This window comes from Leopardus geoffroyi, chromosome B1 (assembly GCF_018350155.1).
Source record: "Leopardus geoffroyi isolate Oge1 chromosome B1, O.geoffroyi_Oge1_pat1.0, whole genome shotgun sequence".
NCBI lineage: Eukaryota > Metazoa > Chordata > Mammalia > Carnivora > Felidae > Leopardus > Leopardus geoffroyi.
Window position 1 is genome coordinate 22,656,817 of NC_059327.1, and position 13,530 is coordinate 22,670,346.

General features: G+C 37.5%; 1 protein-coding gene across 8 annotated transcripts in view; it reads right to left on the reverse strand.

Moving 5' to 3' along the window:
• Positions 1–13,530, reverse strand: part of TUSC3 (tumor suppressor candidate 3) — a 289,103-nt gene that overhangs the window by 206,448 nt on the left and 69,125 nt on the right. Inside the window, exon 1 of one of the 8 annotated variants that reach the window (XM_045455169.1) lies at positions 9,392–9,475. The exons of the other annotated variants lie outside the window; for them this stretch is intronic. Coding sequence (XP_045311125.1) covers positions 9,392–9,460 — 69 coding nt within the window. The 5' untranslated portion in view covers positions 9,461–9,475. Of the gene's footprint in view, positions 1–9,391; positions 9,476–13,530 lie in introns of those variants that run through there. 8 annotated transcript variants of the gene reach the window in all.

The following is a 13,530-nucleotide window of genomic DNA, read 5'->3' on the forward strand; positions in this document are numbered from 1 at the left end:
CCTACTGGAGAATTACTGGTGCAGAGGTCATGAATGCTGCCCTCTGAGGACCCAGAAAGGCCCACTGAGGGCATCAGCAGCCCCCAGGGGGCCAGGACCAGGCAGGCCTGCGGGTTCCCCTGTGTGCCAAGGGGTAATTAGGTAAAGGGCCTGGGGCTGGCAGGCAAGGGGAGGAAAGTTCCCAGAGGGCAGGAACGGTACCACATATGGAGACCCATGGCCCTCGTGCTGCCCACTCCCTGCCCTAGTCCTCTGTGCTCCAGGCTTCAGAGCTATAGTGGGAGGACATGGGCCTTCGGCCCTCACAGGCCCTGCACAGACCCCCACCCCCACCCCCCCCCACCCCCCGCACTGCTGCGGAACCACAGAGGCCAGCACACTTCTGCCAGCCAGGCCACAGCTGTCAGTGGGCAGGGCTGGTGGCTTACCTTCATACAGATGGGACAGCTGTACTGCAGCTCCAGGCTTCTGTCGCAGCCCACAGTCCCAGCAGCGCTGCCGCTGCTGAGCCAAGGCCACCAGGCTTCACAACACTGTCATCCTGGGGCCAGGCCCACCAGCGCTGCCCCATCTTGGCCTGCCTATATGCAAATTTTTTCAACAAATATAGTATAATACTATAAATGTATTTTCCCTTTCCTATGGTTTTCTTAACCTTTTCTTTTTTCTAGTTTTCTTTATTGCAGGAATACAGTATATAATACATATATATAATATACAAAATATGTATTAAAGACAGTTTCTGTTATCGATAAGCCTCCTGTTTAATGGCAGGATATGAGAAACTAAATTTGCATATGTCGAAAGTCATAGGCAGACTTTCGACTGCACAGGGCTCAACAACCATAACCCCAGCATTGTTCAAGGATCCACTGTATTCTATACAAAGTCCACAGGAAATAAACAGTTCTGTGGGAAAAGCAGGCACTAAAACAATAAATTTACTAGCAAATGAAGTCCCGTGTAATACAAATTGCTGTAATGTAAAAGTAATAAATGGTCCCACATTTCAGTTAATTCTGAAAACTAAAAAATAAAACAGAATAAAAATAACCAAAGATTCATCTGAATAAATTCTTAAATAGTATATGCAGACAAACCAAACAGATTCATAAAAACTAGTACAAAGCAAGCCACAAAATGCAGTAAATGTGTACCCATTCCTATAAGGTTCAAATCACAGTACATATAGAAAAACAAATATTTCAAAAGGAAAAACTGGCCTGAAGCTTACAGCAATGTAATAAATTGAAGGAATTCTAACATTATGCTCATACATATAGTAAAACCAAATGTTTAGGTTAGTATAATGTATATCATCAAGTGATAAAATATAAATCAATTCTAATAGAAATTCATACCTTAATGACTGGTATAACATACTATAGTAGCAGAAATATAAAACATTTAGCATGTTGTTATCCTCAAATCTAGAAAAATCATCAATCCCAAGGTCTCTAAATCCCTCATTCCTTCAGAATCTCAAGTGACCTCTTACTCAGCAGCATTCACTCACTGCATTAGAATCATCACCCTTAACTTCATTTTTTTCAATGCATTTATTTTTTTTTTTTAATGACATCGAAGTTAGTTAGCATATAGTGCAATGATTTCAGGAGTAGAATCCACTGATTCTTCCCCTACCTGTTAACACCCAGTGTTCATCCCAAGTGTCCTTCTTAATGCCGCTTGCCACTCAGCCCATCCCCCCACCCAACACCCCTCCAGCAACCCTCAGCTTGTTCTCTGTATTTAAGAATCTCTTATGGTTTGTCTCCCTCTATGTTTTTATATTATTTTTGCTTCCCTTTCCTTATGTTCATCTGTTTTGTATAATTCCATATGTGAGTGAAGTCCTACATTTGTCTTTCTCTAATTTTGCTTAGCACAATACATTCTAGTTCCATCCACATTGTTGCAAAAGGCAAGATTTCATTCTTTTTGATTGCCGAGTGATATTCCAGTGTGTGTGTGCATGTGTGCGTGTGTGTATCACATCTTCTTTATGCATTCATCTTGGAATGGACATTTGGGCTCTTTCCATACTTTGGCTATTGTCGATAGTGCTACTATAAACATTGGGGTGCATGTGCCCCTTCAAATGAGCACTCCTGTATCCTCTGGATAAATACCAAGTAGTGCAATTGCTGGGTCATAGGGTAGTACTGTTTTTAATTTTTTGAGGAACCTCCATACTGTTTTCCACAGTGGCTGCACCAGTTTGCATTCCCACCAGCAGCGCAGTGCAAAAGGGTTCCTCTTTCTCTGCATCCTCGCCAACATCTGTTGTTGCCTGAGTTGTTAATGTTAGCTATTCAGACTGGTGTGAAGTGGTATCTCATTGCGGTTGTGACTTGTATTTCCCTGATGGAGAGTGATGTTGAGCATTTTTTTGTGTCTGTTAGCCATCTGAATGTCTTCTTTAGAAGTGTATTATTTATGCCTTTTGCCCAATTCTCCACTGGATTATATGCTTTTTGGGTGTGGAGTTTGATAAATTCTTTGTAGATTTTGGATGCTAACCCTTTATTTGATATGTCAATTGCAAATATCTTCTCCCATCCTGTCGGCTGCCTTTTAGTTTTGCTGAATGTTTCCTTTGCTATGCAGAAGCTTTTTGTCTTGATGAGGTCCCAGTAGTTCATTTTGGCTTTTGTTTCCCTTACCTCAAGAGACATGTCAAGTAAGAAGTTGCTGCGGCCAAGGTCAAAGAGGTTTTTGCCTGCTTTCTCCTCAAGGATTTTGATGGCTTCCTGTCTGTCTTACATTTAGGTACTTCATCCATTGTGAGTTTTTGAAAAGTGTAAGAAAGTGGTCCAGGTTCATTCTTCTACATGCCCTGTCCAATTTTCCCCATTTGCTCAAAAGTCTGTCCTTATTCCATTGGATATTTTTTCCTGTTTTGTAAAAGATTAGTTGGCCATATGTCTGTGAGTTCATTTCTGGGTTCTCTATTCTGTTCCATTGACCTGAGGGTCTGTTTTTGTGCCAGTATATAGTGTCTTCATGATTACAACTTTGTAATAGATCTTGAAGTCTGGGATTGTGATGCCTCCAGCTTTGGTTCTTTTTCAGGATTGCTTTGGCTATTTGGGGTCTTTTCTGGTTCCATACAAATTTTAGGATTGTTTGTTCTAGCTCTTGGAAGAATGCTGGTGTTACTATGATAGGGATTGCACTGAACACATAGATTGCTTTGGGTAGTATTGACATTTTAACAATATTTGTTTTTCCAATCCATGAGCATGGAATGTTTTTTCCATTTTTTTGTGTGTCTTCTTCAAATTCTTTCATAAGCTTTCTATCGTTTTCAGTGTATAGATTTTACACCTCTTTGGTTAGGTTTGCTCCTAGGTATGTTATGATTTTTGGTGTAATTGTATATGGGATCGATTCCTTGTTTTTCTCTTTCTGCTGCTTCATTACTGGTGTATAGAAATCCAACTCATTTCTGTACATTCTGTACATTGATTTTATATCCTGCAACTTTCCTGAATTCATGGATCAGTTCTAACAGTTTTTTGGTGGAGTCTTTTCAGTTTTCCACATAGAGTGTCATGTCCTCTGCAAAGAGTGAAAGTTTGATTTCCTCCTTGCTGATTTGGATGCCTTTTATTTTTCTGTGTTGTCTGATTGCTGAGGCTAGGACCTCCACCACTGTGTTGAATGACAGTGGTGAAAGTGGACATCCTTGTCGTGCTCCTGACGTTAGAGAGAAAGTTCTCAGTTTTTCCCCATTGAGGATGATGTTAGTGATCACCATTATCTTCAAAATACCTCTATACATCTCTACTTCCTTCATAAAGTCTCCTCAGATTTTGCATGAACCTAATATCAGAGCAATGTCTTCACTGCTATAGAAGCACAGATTTTATAAGTGGATGAGAAATTTAAGTGGAAATGATTAAATCTAAACGTTATTATACAAAAGTAACCCAAATTCTAGCTCTGATCAGTTGTTTGGCCTGTGGCTTATTTTTCTAAAGAAGAATAAAGAAAAAACCCCACAGAAAGGGACTTGAGCTTTGCTTTAATGTTGTAGGTTACCAGGCTGTGCCACCAAGTAAGCATGTCACCACTGCAGTCTTTCTTTCTCAGTGGACTAGCATCTCTTGTCAGATCCTTTCAATCTACAAACCTCTTGCTTCAAGCACTTAGACCTTCCTCCCACAGCTACTATGAGTGCATACCAGTCACAGAACAGTCTGGAGAAATGTGTGGGTGAGGGCCCTGGGGGAGGGATGGGCAGTGGGGATAATGCATTTCATATACTACCAAATACAAACAGAGACAGTCACTGTAATTAAGAAATAAATACAAATGCCGCTTCTTAAAACAACGGTCTCTGAAAATGGTTAAGACCTCATCTTCCTAAGAATCTTTTGGTTAAATAAATCCAGTTTAGGCTGCTACCCAAGGATACTGTGAAAATGAATCCAATGATGACCTTTTACCAAGTTAACTCATATTTTAAAGTTCTTTAGTGTTGTAGGCCTGTTTTAATTATTTTGATTTCAATAAACATGTGTTTTTCCTACTGCAATGAGAAAAAGATATTTCCACTAAACACATATTTAACACAGTACCTGAACACATAAGCTCTTAATATGTATAATTCCCATTATTAAGCTATTTGGATTAGCCATTTCTGTTGTTATAAAGCAATTTCCCACTGAGATTCTATTTACCTAATCTACTAGGAACAAAATCCTTCATTAGCAAGATCAACAATGCTAATAAACACAAAGAAGTTCACAATCCATAGCAAGTAGCTCAACTATTCATGTGATTTCTACTTCTTAACTTGCATGGCAAAATAGTGTCTCACACTTCATACATATCTCATGACCAGCACTGAATCACCCCCTGAAATGTTCACGTACGTTTATCCCTCTCTCCCACTGCCCAGGCAATTCATTGTAATGTACAACCCATTAAGACAAAGCAAAGATAAAACAAGGCTATCCATATGCCTCACAAACTTAAGAATCACAATAATGCTAAAATTTGATCCAGGGAAATTTATACACAAAATAAACTGTAAGAATCACCACTCATCTCTCATTCTCTTTAATGTTAAAGTTCTCACTGCATTCTCTAACCTACCTAAATCCTAATCAAACCTGCTTGTCCTTAAATACAAGCATTTCTGACATTTTAATCTAACTTAACTTTCAACGTTTTTCTTAATACTACTACTACAGCAGTATAATTTTCTTTTACTTTAATTGTAAATGTCAATGAAACATTCCCCACACTGCCACTTAAATGTTCTTCCATGGACTAACTATAGTTTTTTAATAGAAAATGTATTTAGACAACAAATTCAAATTTCACAGGTCAAACGCTTATGAAATAACTTTACAACAGAAGTGCATGCAGTGTATACATAGCCTATATAATTATATGAAATCGTGTCTTACCATACTAAAATTGTACATCTTTAAGAGGAAAGTCATGATATAAAAATGGGAAATACTCATTACTTCATCAACACAAAAAGATGTCCCAAGTCATACAGCATAGATTAAATATCAAATCAATAGCAAAATTCTGAATTATATATACTGGGTAAATGAAGAATATTTTACTTGAAATTAACTGACTTTGAAAAAGTTGCTACAAACCTATCTTAAAGTACAGAAATAAAAGAGAATGGAAAATCTACTTCAAGAATTCTAGTTATGATCTAGCATGCAATGGAACAAAATGTAACAAGTCAGTTTTGATTACATTTAAGGTAGGGGACAACAGATAAATATCACACCTCTAGGTGGGAATAAACCTAAAGGTCATCTAACTCAAATCAAAATTTTAGTAAAAGGGGATTTTACCGTGAAACTAAAGTATGTATGAACAAGAAAAACTTACTTTTTTGTCTTTGAGAGGTAGAGCGTGCACACACATGTGCACAAGTCGGGGAGGAACAGTGAGAGAGAATCTTAAGCAGGCTTCACACTCAGCCTGGAGCCCGATGCAGGGCCAATCTCATGACCCTGAGTTCATGACCTAAGCCAAAATCAAGGGTCGCACACTTAACTGACTGAGCCACCCAGGCACCCCAGAAGAAAAACTTTTTTAAAAAATTTTTATTTTTTATTTATTTTGAGAGAGAGAGCAAGCAAGGGAGGGACAGATAGAGGGGGAGACAGAATCCCAAGCAGGCTCTGCACCGACAGTGCAGACCCCAACACAGGGCTTGAACTCGCAAACAGGGAGATAGTGACTTGAGCTGACATCAAGAGTCAGATGCTCAACTGACAGAGCCACCCATGTACCCGAGAAAAACTATTAATGTATTAATTAATAAACATCTGAATGGAGTGTTGGGGGGGGATGAGGGTCTAGATTATAATGACAGAAATCATATAAAATCTCAATTTAGGGAGGGGGAGGAAAAAAGAAAAAAAAAAAAGAGAGAAAAAAAAAAAAAAAGAGGTTAGAGTGGGAGAGAGCCAAAGCATAAGAGACTGTTAAAAACTGAGAACAAACTGAGGGTTGATGGGGGGTGGGAGGGAGGAGAGGGTGGGTGATGGGTATTGAGGAGGGCACCTTTTGGGATGAGCACTGGGTGTTGTATGGAAACCAATTTGACAATAAATTTCATATAATAAAAAAAAAAAATCTCAATTTATACTATGTTCTCCAAATACCTCCTTGAACCAGATTTCTTCAACCAGAAACTCTTTTAACTTTGGAAATATCTAGATGCTTACAGCAATCGTTTATTGTGAACCTAGAAAAAACATCCTTATGTATAAAGCACTTCAAAACTATCAATGATGGCCCACAGAATAAGTGTATGTGTACATATGTATCATATATAAATGCTAATCAGTGCACATTACTACATACTACAATCTAAAAACAACACACAGTATCAACTAAAGGGTTTTCCCCTTCTTAACAAATTATAATTCCAATTGCTTTAAAAATTTATGTGATACCAGGGCGCCTGGGTTGTCAAAAACTGGTTGAGCATCTGATTCTTGATTTCAGCTCAGGTCCTGATCTCAGGGTTGTGTGACTGTCCGACTCTTGATTTCACCTCAAGTCATGATCCCTGGGTTGTGGGATCGAGCCCCACATGGGGCTCTGTGCTGAGCATGGAGCTTGCTTAAGATTCTCTCTCTCTCCCCTGCCCTTCTCCCGCACTCGTGCTCTCTCTTAAAAACTAAAAACAAATTTTAAAAATTTTTTTTTAAAATTCGGTGATGCTTATTTCTGAAAAATGATAAAATGTGGAATAGTTACAGGGCAACAAGCTTAGATTTAGGCATATGCTTTCAATAGATGTCCTTAATTCCAATGACAGATATCTAGTCACCATTTTGCAACAACACATTTATGAAGGTTGTTCTAACTAGTGTCAGTCTCATCTCAAGGCATATTTTGCTATTATATACCCAAAGTTCTAGGTTTGTGAAACTAATACTTTAGATGTTAGGTTGTCAGTATTTTATAGGCCTGATCATTTAAAAAAAACGATTTGCAGAGTTTTAAATAATTCAAACTTACACTGAGTTCAAGAGAACAATTAATTTTTTTATATGAAATTTATTGTCAAATCGGTTTCCATACAACACCGAATGCTCACCCCAACAGGTGCCCTCCTCAATGCCCATCACCCACTTTCCCCTCCCTCCTACCCACCCCCCATCAACCCTCAGTTTATTCTCAGTTATTAATAATTTAAAAAAAAAAGAAAGAAGAAAAACACATGAATTTACTCAGTAAATTACCAAGCATACTGACAAATTGAAATTAGCAACTAATATTTCAGGAACCCAGCATCTAACTGGCCCAAGAATAGTACAAAATTCTCTTCAAATAAATACTTTCCCAGATTATACTCAGATAAACTGAACGAAATTTGGTTCAGATCTCCCAGGCTCATAGGGCTATCGGGCCTTTTCAATCAATATATACAATTCCTGGGTTGGACTGAGAGAGACTTAAATTACCATCATCAAAATCTGCAACGAGTCTCTATAATTAAGCTCCTCCTTCACACCTATCCTATTTCTGACCTTGAGCAAGGTGCTACTTCATCCCTATATTTCACCTTTCGTTTTATTTCTGACATCTTGTTGATATTCTCGGGCAACAAATCTTACTTTTATTCAACGGACTCATTTTCTCCTAGCCCTCCACTACCACTTAGTTACTTTAAACGGCTGCTCTCTGCCCAAGCTTTAAATCACACTGTCAACTCTGTCACCTACTGCACACCTTCCATCACAATATGTGATGACCAGTTTACTAGGTTAAATTAAAAAAAATATCTTCTATTAGTTGAAGTGATACTTGACTATAGTTAGAAGATACTTAAAGAAATATTGAAGGAATGGAGAAAAAGAGTTATGAATAATACAACTACACTCATGCCCAACCAGAAAACTATATCCACTCATTTCAAGTAATGTAAATTCCCCCAATGCCCATACCATATATCCCACTTCAAAGCCAAGAGGCTTTGAAGCCTCTTCAGAAATCAATGAAGTCTAGGATTTTATAGGGAAAATGTAACAATAATTGATAGGAGGATATTAGCATAATAACTGTTTAAAAATTAAGGTTACAACTCATGAACAGTGTACCTCATAATCAGCCTACAATCACTAGTATTATAAGGCATACTAACTGAACTTCCAAATAATTTTTACCAAAACACTAAAAAAGTATTTTTTTTTCTGCCAGCACATAAAATCGAATTTAAAAACAATCCATTTCAGATCATTCATCTCATGACTACAGATAGATTATATGCTCCCAATAAGAACATGTGACTATAAAACGGGAAGGAACACTGACATCTTTAAATACCTCCTATAAACACATTCTGAGAAAATAAATGTTCTATGACTTCAGGTGAGAGATTAGAAAACTGTCAAACTAAGTCTACTATTTTACACAAAACCTTAATTGTAAAGACCTGGAAAATATGTTAAATATATACCATTGGAACCTTTATTATTCAGTTGGTTGGATTACAGTCATTCCCTAAAATCACTACCTCCCTGTAGCATACTTTTAACTTACTAAGACTGTCATTTTAATTCTTACAGCAAAGATAGCTGAAGTACAATTTGTATGTTTAAAAAGTTTGTTTTTAAGTCTATTTCGATTTCCATACACATACCAAGAAAGACTTACTGAATTTTTGAGACAACTACAGAGTAATACAAAGCTAAAATGAGTGCTACCTTGGGCTACACTAGGCCTAAAAATGACTAACTCTAAAAACTTCTCTCACTGATCTCCTAATGTTTTCAAAAAACAACAACAAATACAACATTTCCATCTCTAGCCAGCGTAAGCAACAGGGACTGTATTTACCCACCTACCTGAAACAAACAAAAGCAAATAAAATATATTAAACAGTTCTTACGACACTGGACATCAGGAAATAGAAGACGGTGATGCTGAAGAGACAGGAAACAAACCAGGCGAACCCCATGACTGTCCTGCCTTCCTGCCCTGAGACGGAGTCAAGGCTGAGGCGCAGAGATGAGGAATATAGGTAGAGCTCAGTTGACTTCCTGAGTTAAGAAGCAGCTCAAAGTCAAGGTAACCAAAGGAGCTAGAATCACAGGACAGAGAAGCTGAGGGGAAATAGTTGCACAGAGAGAAACCCAGAGGTTTACAGATGGTCCCCTTAAGTATTCAGCTGAGTGATAATCAAAACTAGCATGTAAGGGAATTTACCTGAGGCCAGGAAGAAACTCCACCCATAAGCATAATGAAAACGGTATCCGGCACTCACAAAGGGATCAGAATAGAGCCTGTTTTGACAGCCAGACTGTAAACTTAATTCACGAGGCACTGGGTGCCATACTCACAGGGTCTTGCCTCATTAGTGGAGAAACATTATCCTTACATTGAATGCTGCTTTGGTACTGCCTAATAAATCGTACAATCGAGGCCCAAAAGGATCAAAAGCGCATGCATGCCAGAATTAAACTCAGTGACGTTGACAGAAACACAAAAATATCCAGCCTCCAACAAGGTAAAATTTTCAATTCTTGAATCCAATCATATGTCACCAGGTATTCAAAAAAGCAGAAAAATACATTCTGTAATGAGAAGAAAAATTAATCAAAACTGACCCAGAGCTGACAGAGACATTAAAATTAGCAGAGAAGTACACTTCACTGCATTCAATATGTATAAAATGTTAGATGTGGAAAATATTTTTAAGAAGACCCAAACTGAGCTTCCAGAAGTGAAAACTACAATACCTGAGATGAAAAACACAATGGTTGGAATCAACGGAAGATTAGGCATATAATAGAAAAGATTAGTAAATTTAAAGACATACCAAGAAAAGCTATCTAAAATGAAACAAAGAAAAATAAAAATTTGTGGTGAAAATCAATGAGCTGTGGGACTTTAAGTGGGTCCAATAAATGTGTAATGACAGAAAAAGAAAAAATATATTTGAAGAAATAAAATAGCTGAAATTTTTCCAAATTTGGTGAAATTATGTACCCAGAGATCGAAGAAATGCAACAAATTCCAAATATAAGAAACATGATGAAAATTGGACCAAAGCCCAGCATAATCAAATTTCTCAAAACCAGTATTAGAAAGAAAATCTTAACTGTTATGATATAATGCCAGGAAGAAGAGAGCACAGTAACATAAAGTACGGACACATTATATGTCATCACCCCAGATTATATGTTTAACTTATATACAGATGTTGTATTAAACCCTGAAATCTTTATACCTATTCCAAATCAGGAAATTTTATGGTTCTAAACTGAATCTCACTATTAAAAAAAATTTCAGGTTTATTTCCATTTATCCTCAAACTTATTTTTAACATGTGAATCAAACACACACCAATTCTGATCCTCAAGTAAATAAAGTAACACAAATAAGCACATGTTAATACTCACACCATTCAGGAATAGCCTATCACACAAAGTGTGACCAAAGTGTGACCTTGGATACCAACATTTGATTCTCGGTTGGCTCTTACCACGGTGCATGAAAGGACTGAAAATAAAACAAATGCTTTGATTTTCTCGAATTTAAAAAGGGCTCTCTCAAATAAGAATAACTGGATTCAGAACATAAATTTAAAATAAAAAACACCGGGGCGCCTGGGTGGCTCAATCGGTTAAGTGTCTGACTTCAGCTCAGGTCATGATCTCATGGCTAGTGAGTTCAAGCCCGGCAGTGGGCTCTGTGCTGACAGCTCAAGAGTCTGGAGCCTGCTTCGGATTCTGTGTCTCCCTCTCTCTCTCTCCCCTTCCCCCACTCACACTCTGTCTCTCTCTCTCTCTCTCTCTCTCTCAAAAATAAAAATTAAAAATATTTTTAAATAGTTAAAAACATGTACATATAATCAATGATCATTTTATTTTCATAAGCAAATTCAACAATCAAAAGTTCTTCAGTGAGTGCCTTCAACGGATACAACATTTGCCAAATTCTGAAAGTAAAAGAAACTTAGATACAATTCCTGCCCTCAGTATTCACACAAGTAAGGGGAGAAAAGACATACATGTATAAAACGCCTTATAACTTAGTATTATTAGTACACGCCAAACTTAGGAATACTGAATAATGAAAAGATGCTTAACATTGGTTATGATGACTAGAGACAACTTAATAGAGTAGGTTAATGTTTTCACTAGTTCTTCACAATCGGTAACATTTTGAATGATGGAGAAGAAAGTAAGAGAGACACCAGTAATTAAAAGGCAAGGAAGACAAAAAGAAAGTTGGGCCTAAGTAATGATAACCTATGGTGCAAAGGGAATGAAGAATAAAAGCATTAAAAGAATCCTGGATATAGAAAGGAGAAAATCAGCAAAAAGTACCAGAATAATTTCAATATAATGGTGGGAAAAAAAAAAAAAGACTAAAGGAAGTTAAGAAGGTATGGATAGCAGAGATATGGGGAACAAAAATCTGGACATTTGAATTGTAACTGTATCACTAAACTAATCTTTCGGAATGACAGGGGCCAAATCCTAACTCCAACAGTTCTCATTTTAAACAAAATTAAAAAAAAAAAAAAAAAAAAAAAAAAAACAATGAAACTAAGTAGATGATAATATATACACACAACTATTAAAAATATCACTGTGTAACAGTGCTCTGACCATATTACTGGCATGGGAAAATGTACTTTATACCATTTAACATTGCTTAAAAGCACATTATTACAGGGGCGCCTGGGTGGCTCAGTCGGTTAAGCGGCCGACTTCGGCCCAGGTCATGATCTCACGGTCTGTGAGTTTGAGCCCCGCGTCGGGCTCTGGTCTGACAGCTCGGAGCCTAGAGCCTGTTTCCAATTCTGTGTCTCCCTCTCTCTCGGACCCTCCCCCATTCATGCTTTGTCTCTCTCTGTCTCAAAAATAAATAAACGTTAAAAAAAAAAAATTAAAAAAAAAAAAGCACATTATTACAAAATGAATGGTTTATGTTGGTATTATCTACAGGCCAATGAAACCTCAAAATGTCCAGATCTCCAAACCTGACACTTCCTCAAACTCCAAATTCATAAGCACTACACACATTAATGATTCAATGCATGGGCCCTAGAGCCAAAGTCGGAGTTTGAATCCTAACGACACCACTTACTGGCTGGGTGACCTGACCCAGGTGAAATAATTCATCTTGCATCCTCAGTTTCTGAAGATTAATGGTAGTACCAACGCCGTGATGTCGCTGTGAGGCTTAAGAGTGAAAGTATGTCAAAGCACTTACGACAGTGGCATTCACATAGCAGAGACTCAATAAGCACTAGTTATTAATACTATCATACTCCATACTCTTTTGGCTACTATTAGAATATAAGACTACCCACCTTAAAAGCTAGAGTATGTTAAAGCACAGAAAAATGATCATATCCAAAATGAATTTTGACCTTTGCAAAATCTACTCCTCTTTTACTTTTTCTGACTTTAGTTAAATGTTTACAGCTATTCAAATCAAAAATCTAGGAAATATTTCAAATTACCTTCTACCTCATATCTCTTATCACCAGTACAGGGGATTCAATCTTTCCTTCTCTTCTTCCCATTTCCATTCTCAACTGCCTAGTCGAAACATCAACAGTTCTTAACCTGGACACTGCAGCTGCTTGCTAAAAGAATTCGCAAACATGTCCACTCGTTTTTTCCTCAAAATCTTTCTCTGTGTTATTCAGAGAATGATCATTTTAAAACGTATACGAGATCATATCGCCTCCTTGCTTAATATTCCTCACCATCTACAGTTGCAACCCAAAATAAAAATTCTCTCTCTTCTTACATTGGGCACTACCTTGTTCTGCCCTCTGCCTCTCACTAAGACCATTCTCTCCTTCGCTCACTCACTCACTATGCACTACAACTCAATGCTCCTCCCAGGTACATTTCCCCTAGGCGATTATGTCAAGTCTCCCAGAAACAAATTATAAATGCTTTACCCTGTTTCTTCTACGTGCAGGTCGCCTCTGACTAGTTAGTGTTCAAAGAAATTCCTCACATTCAAAACATCTAAAAATTGTAAAACAAAAATTAAATTTTA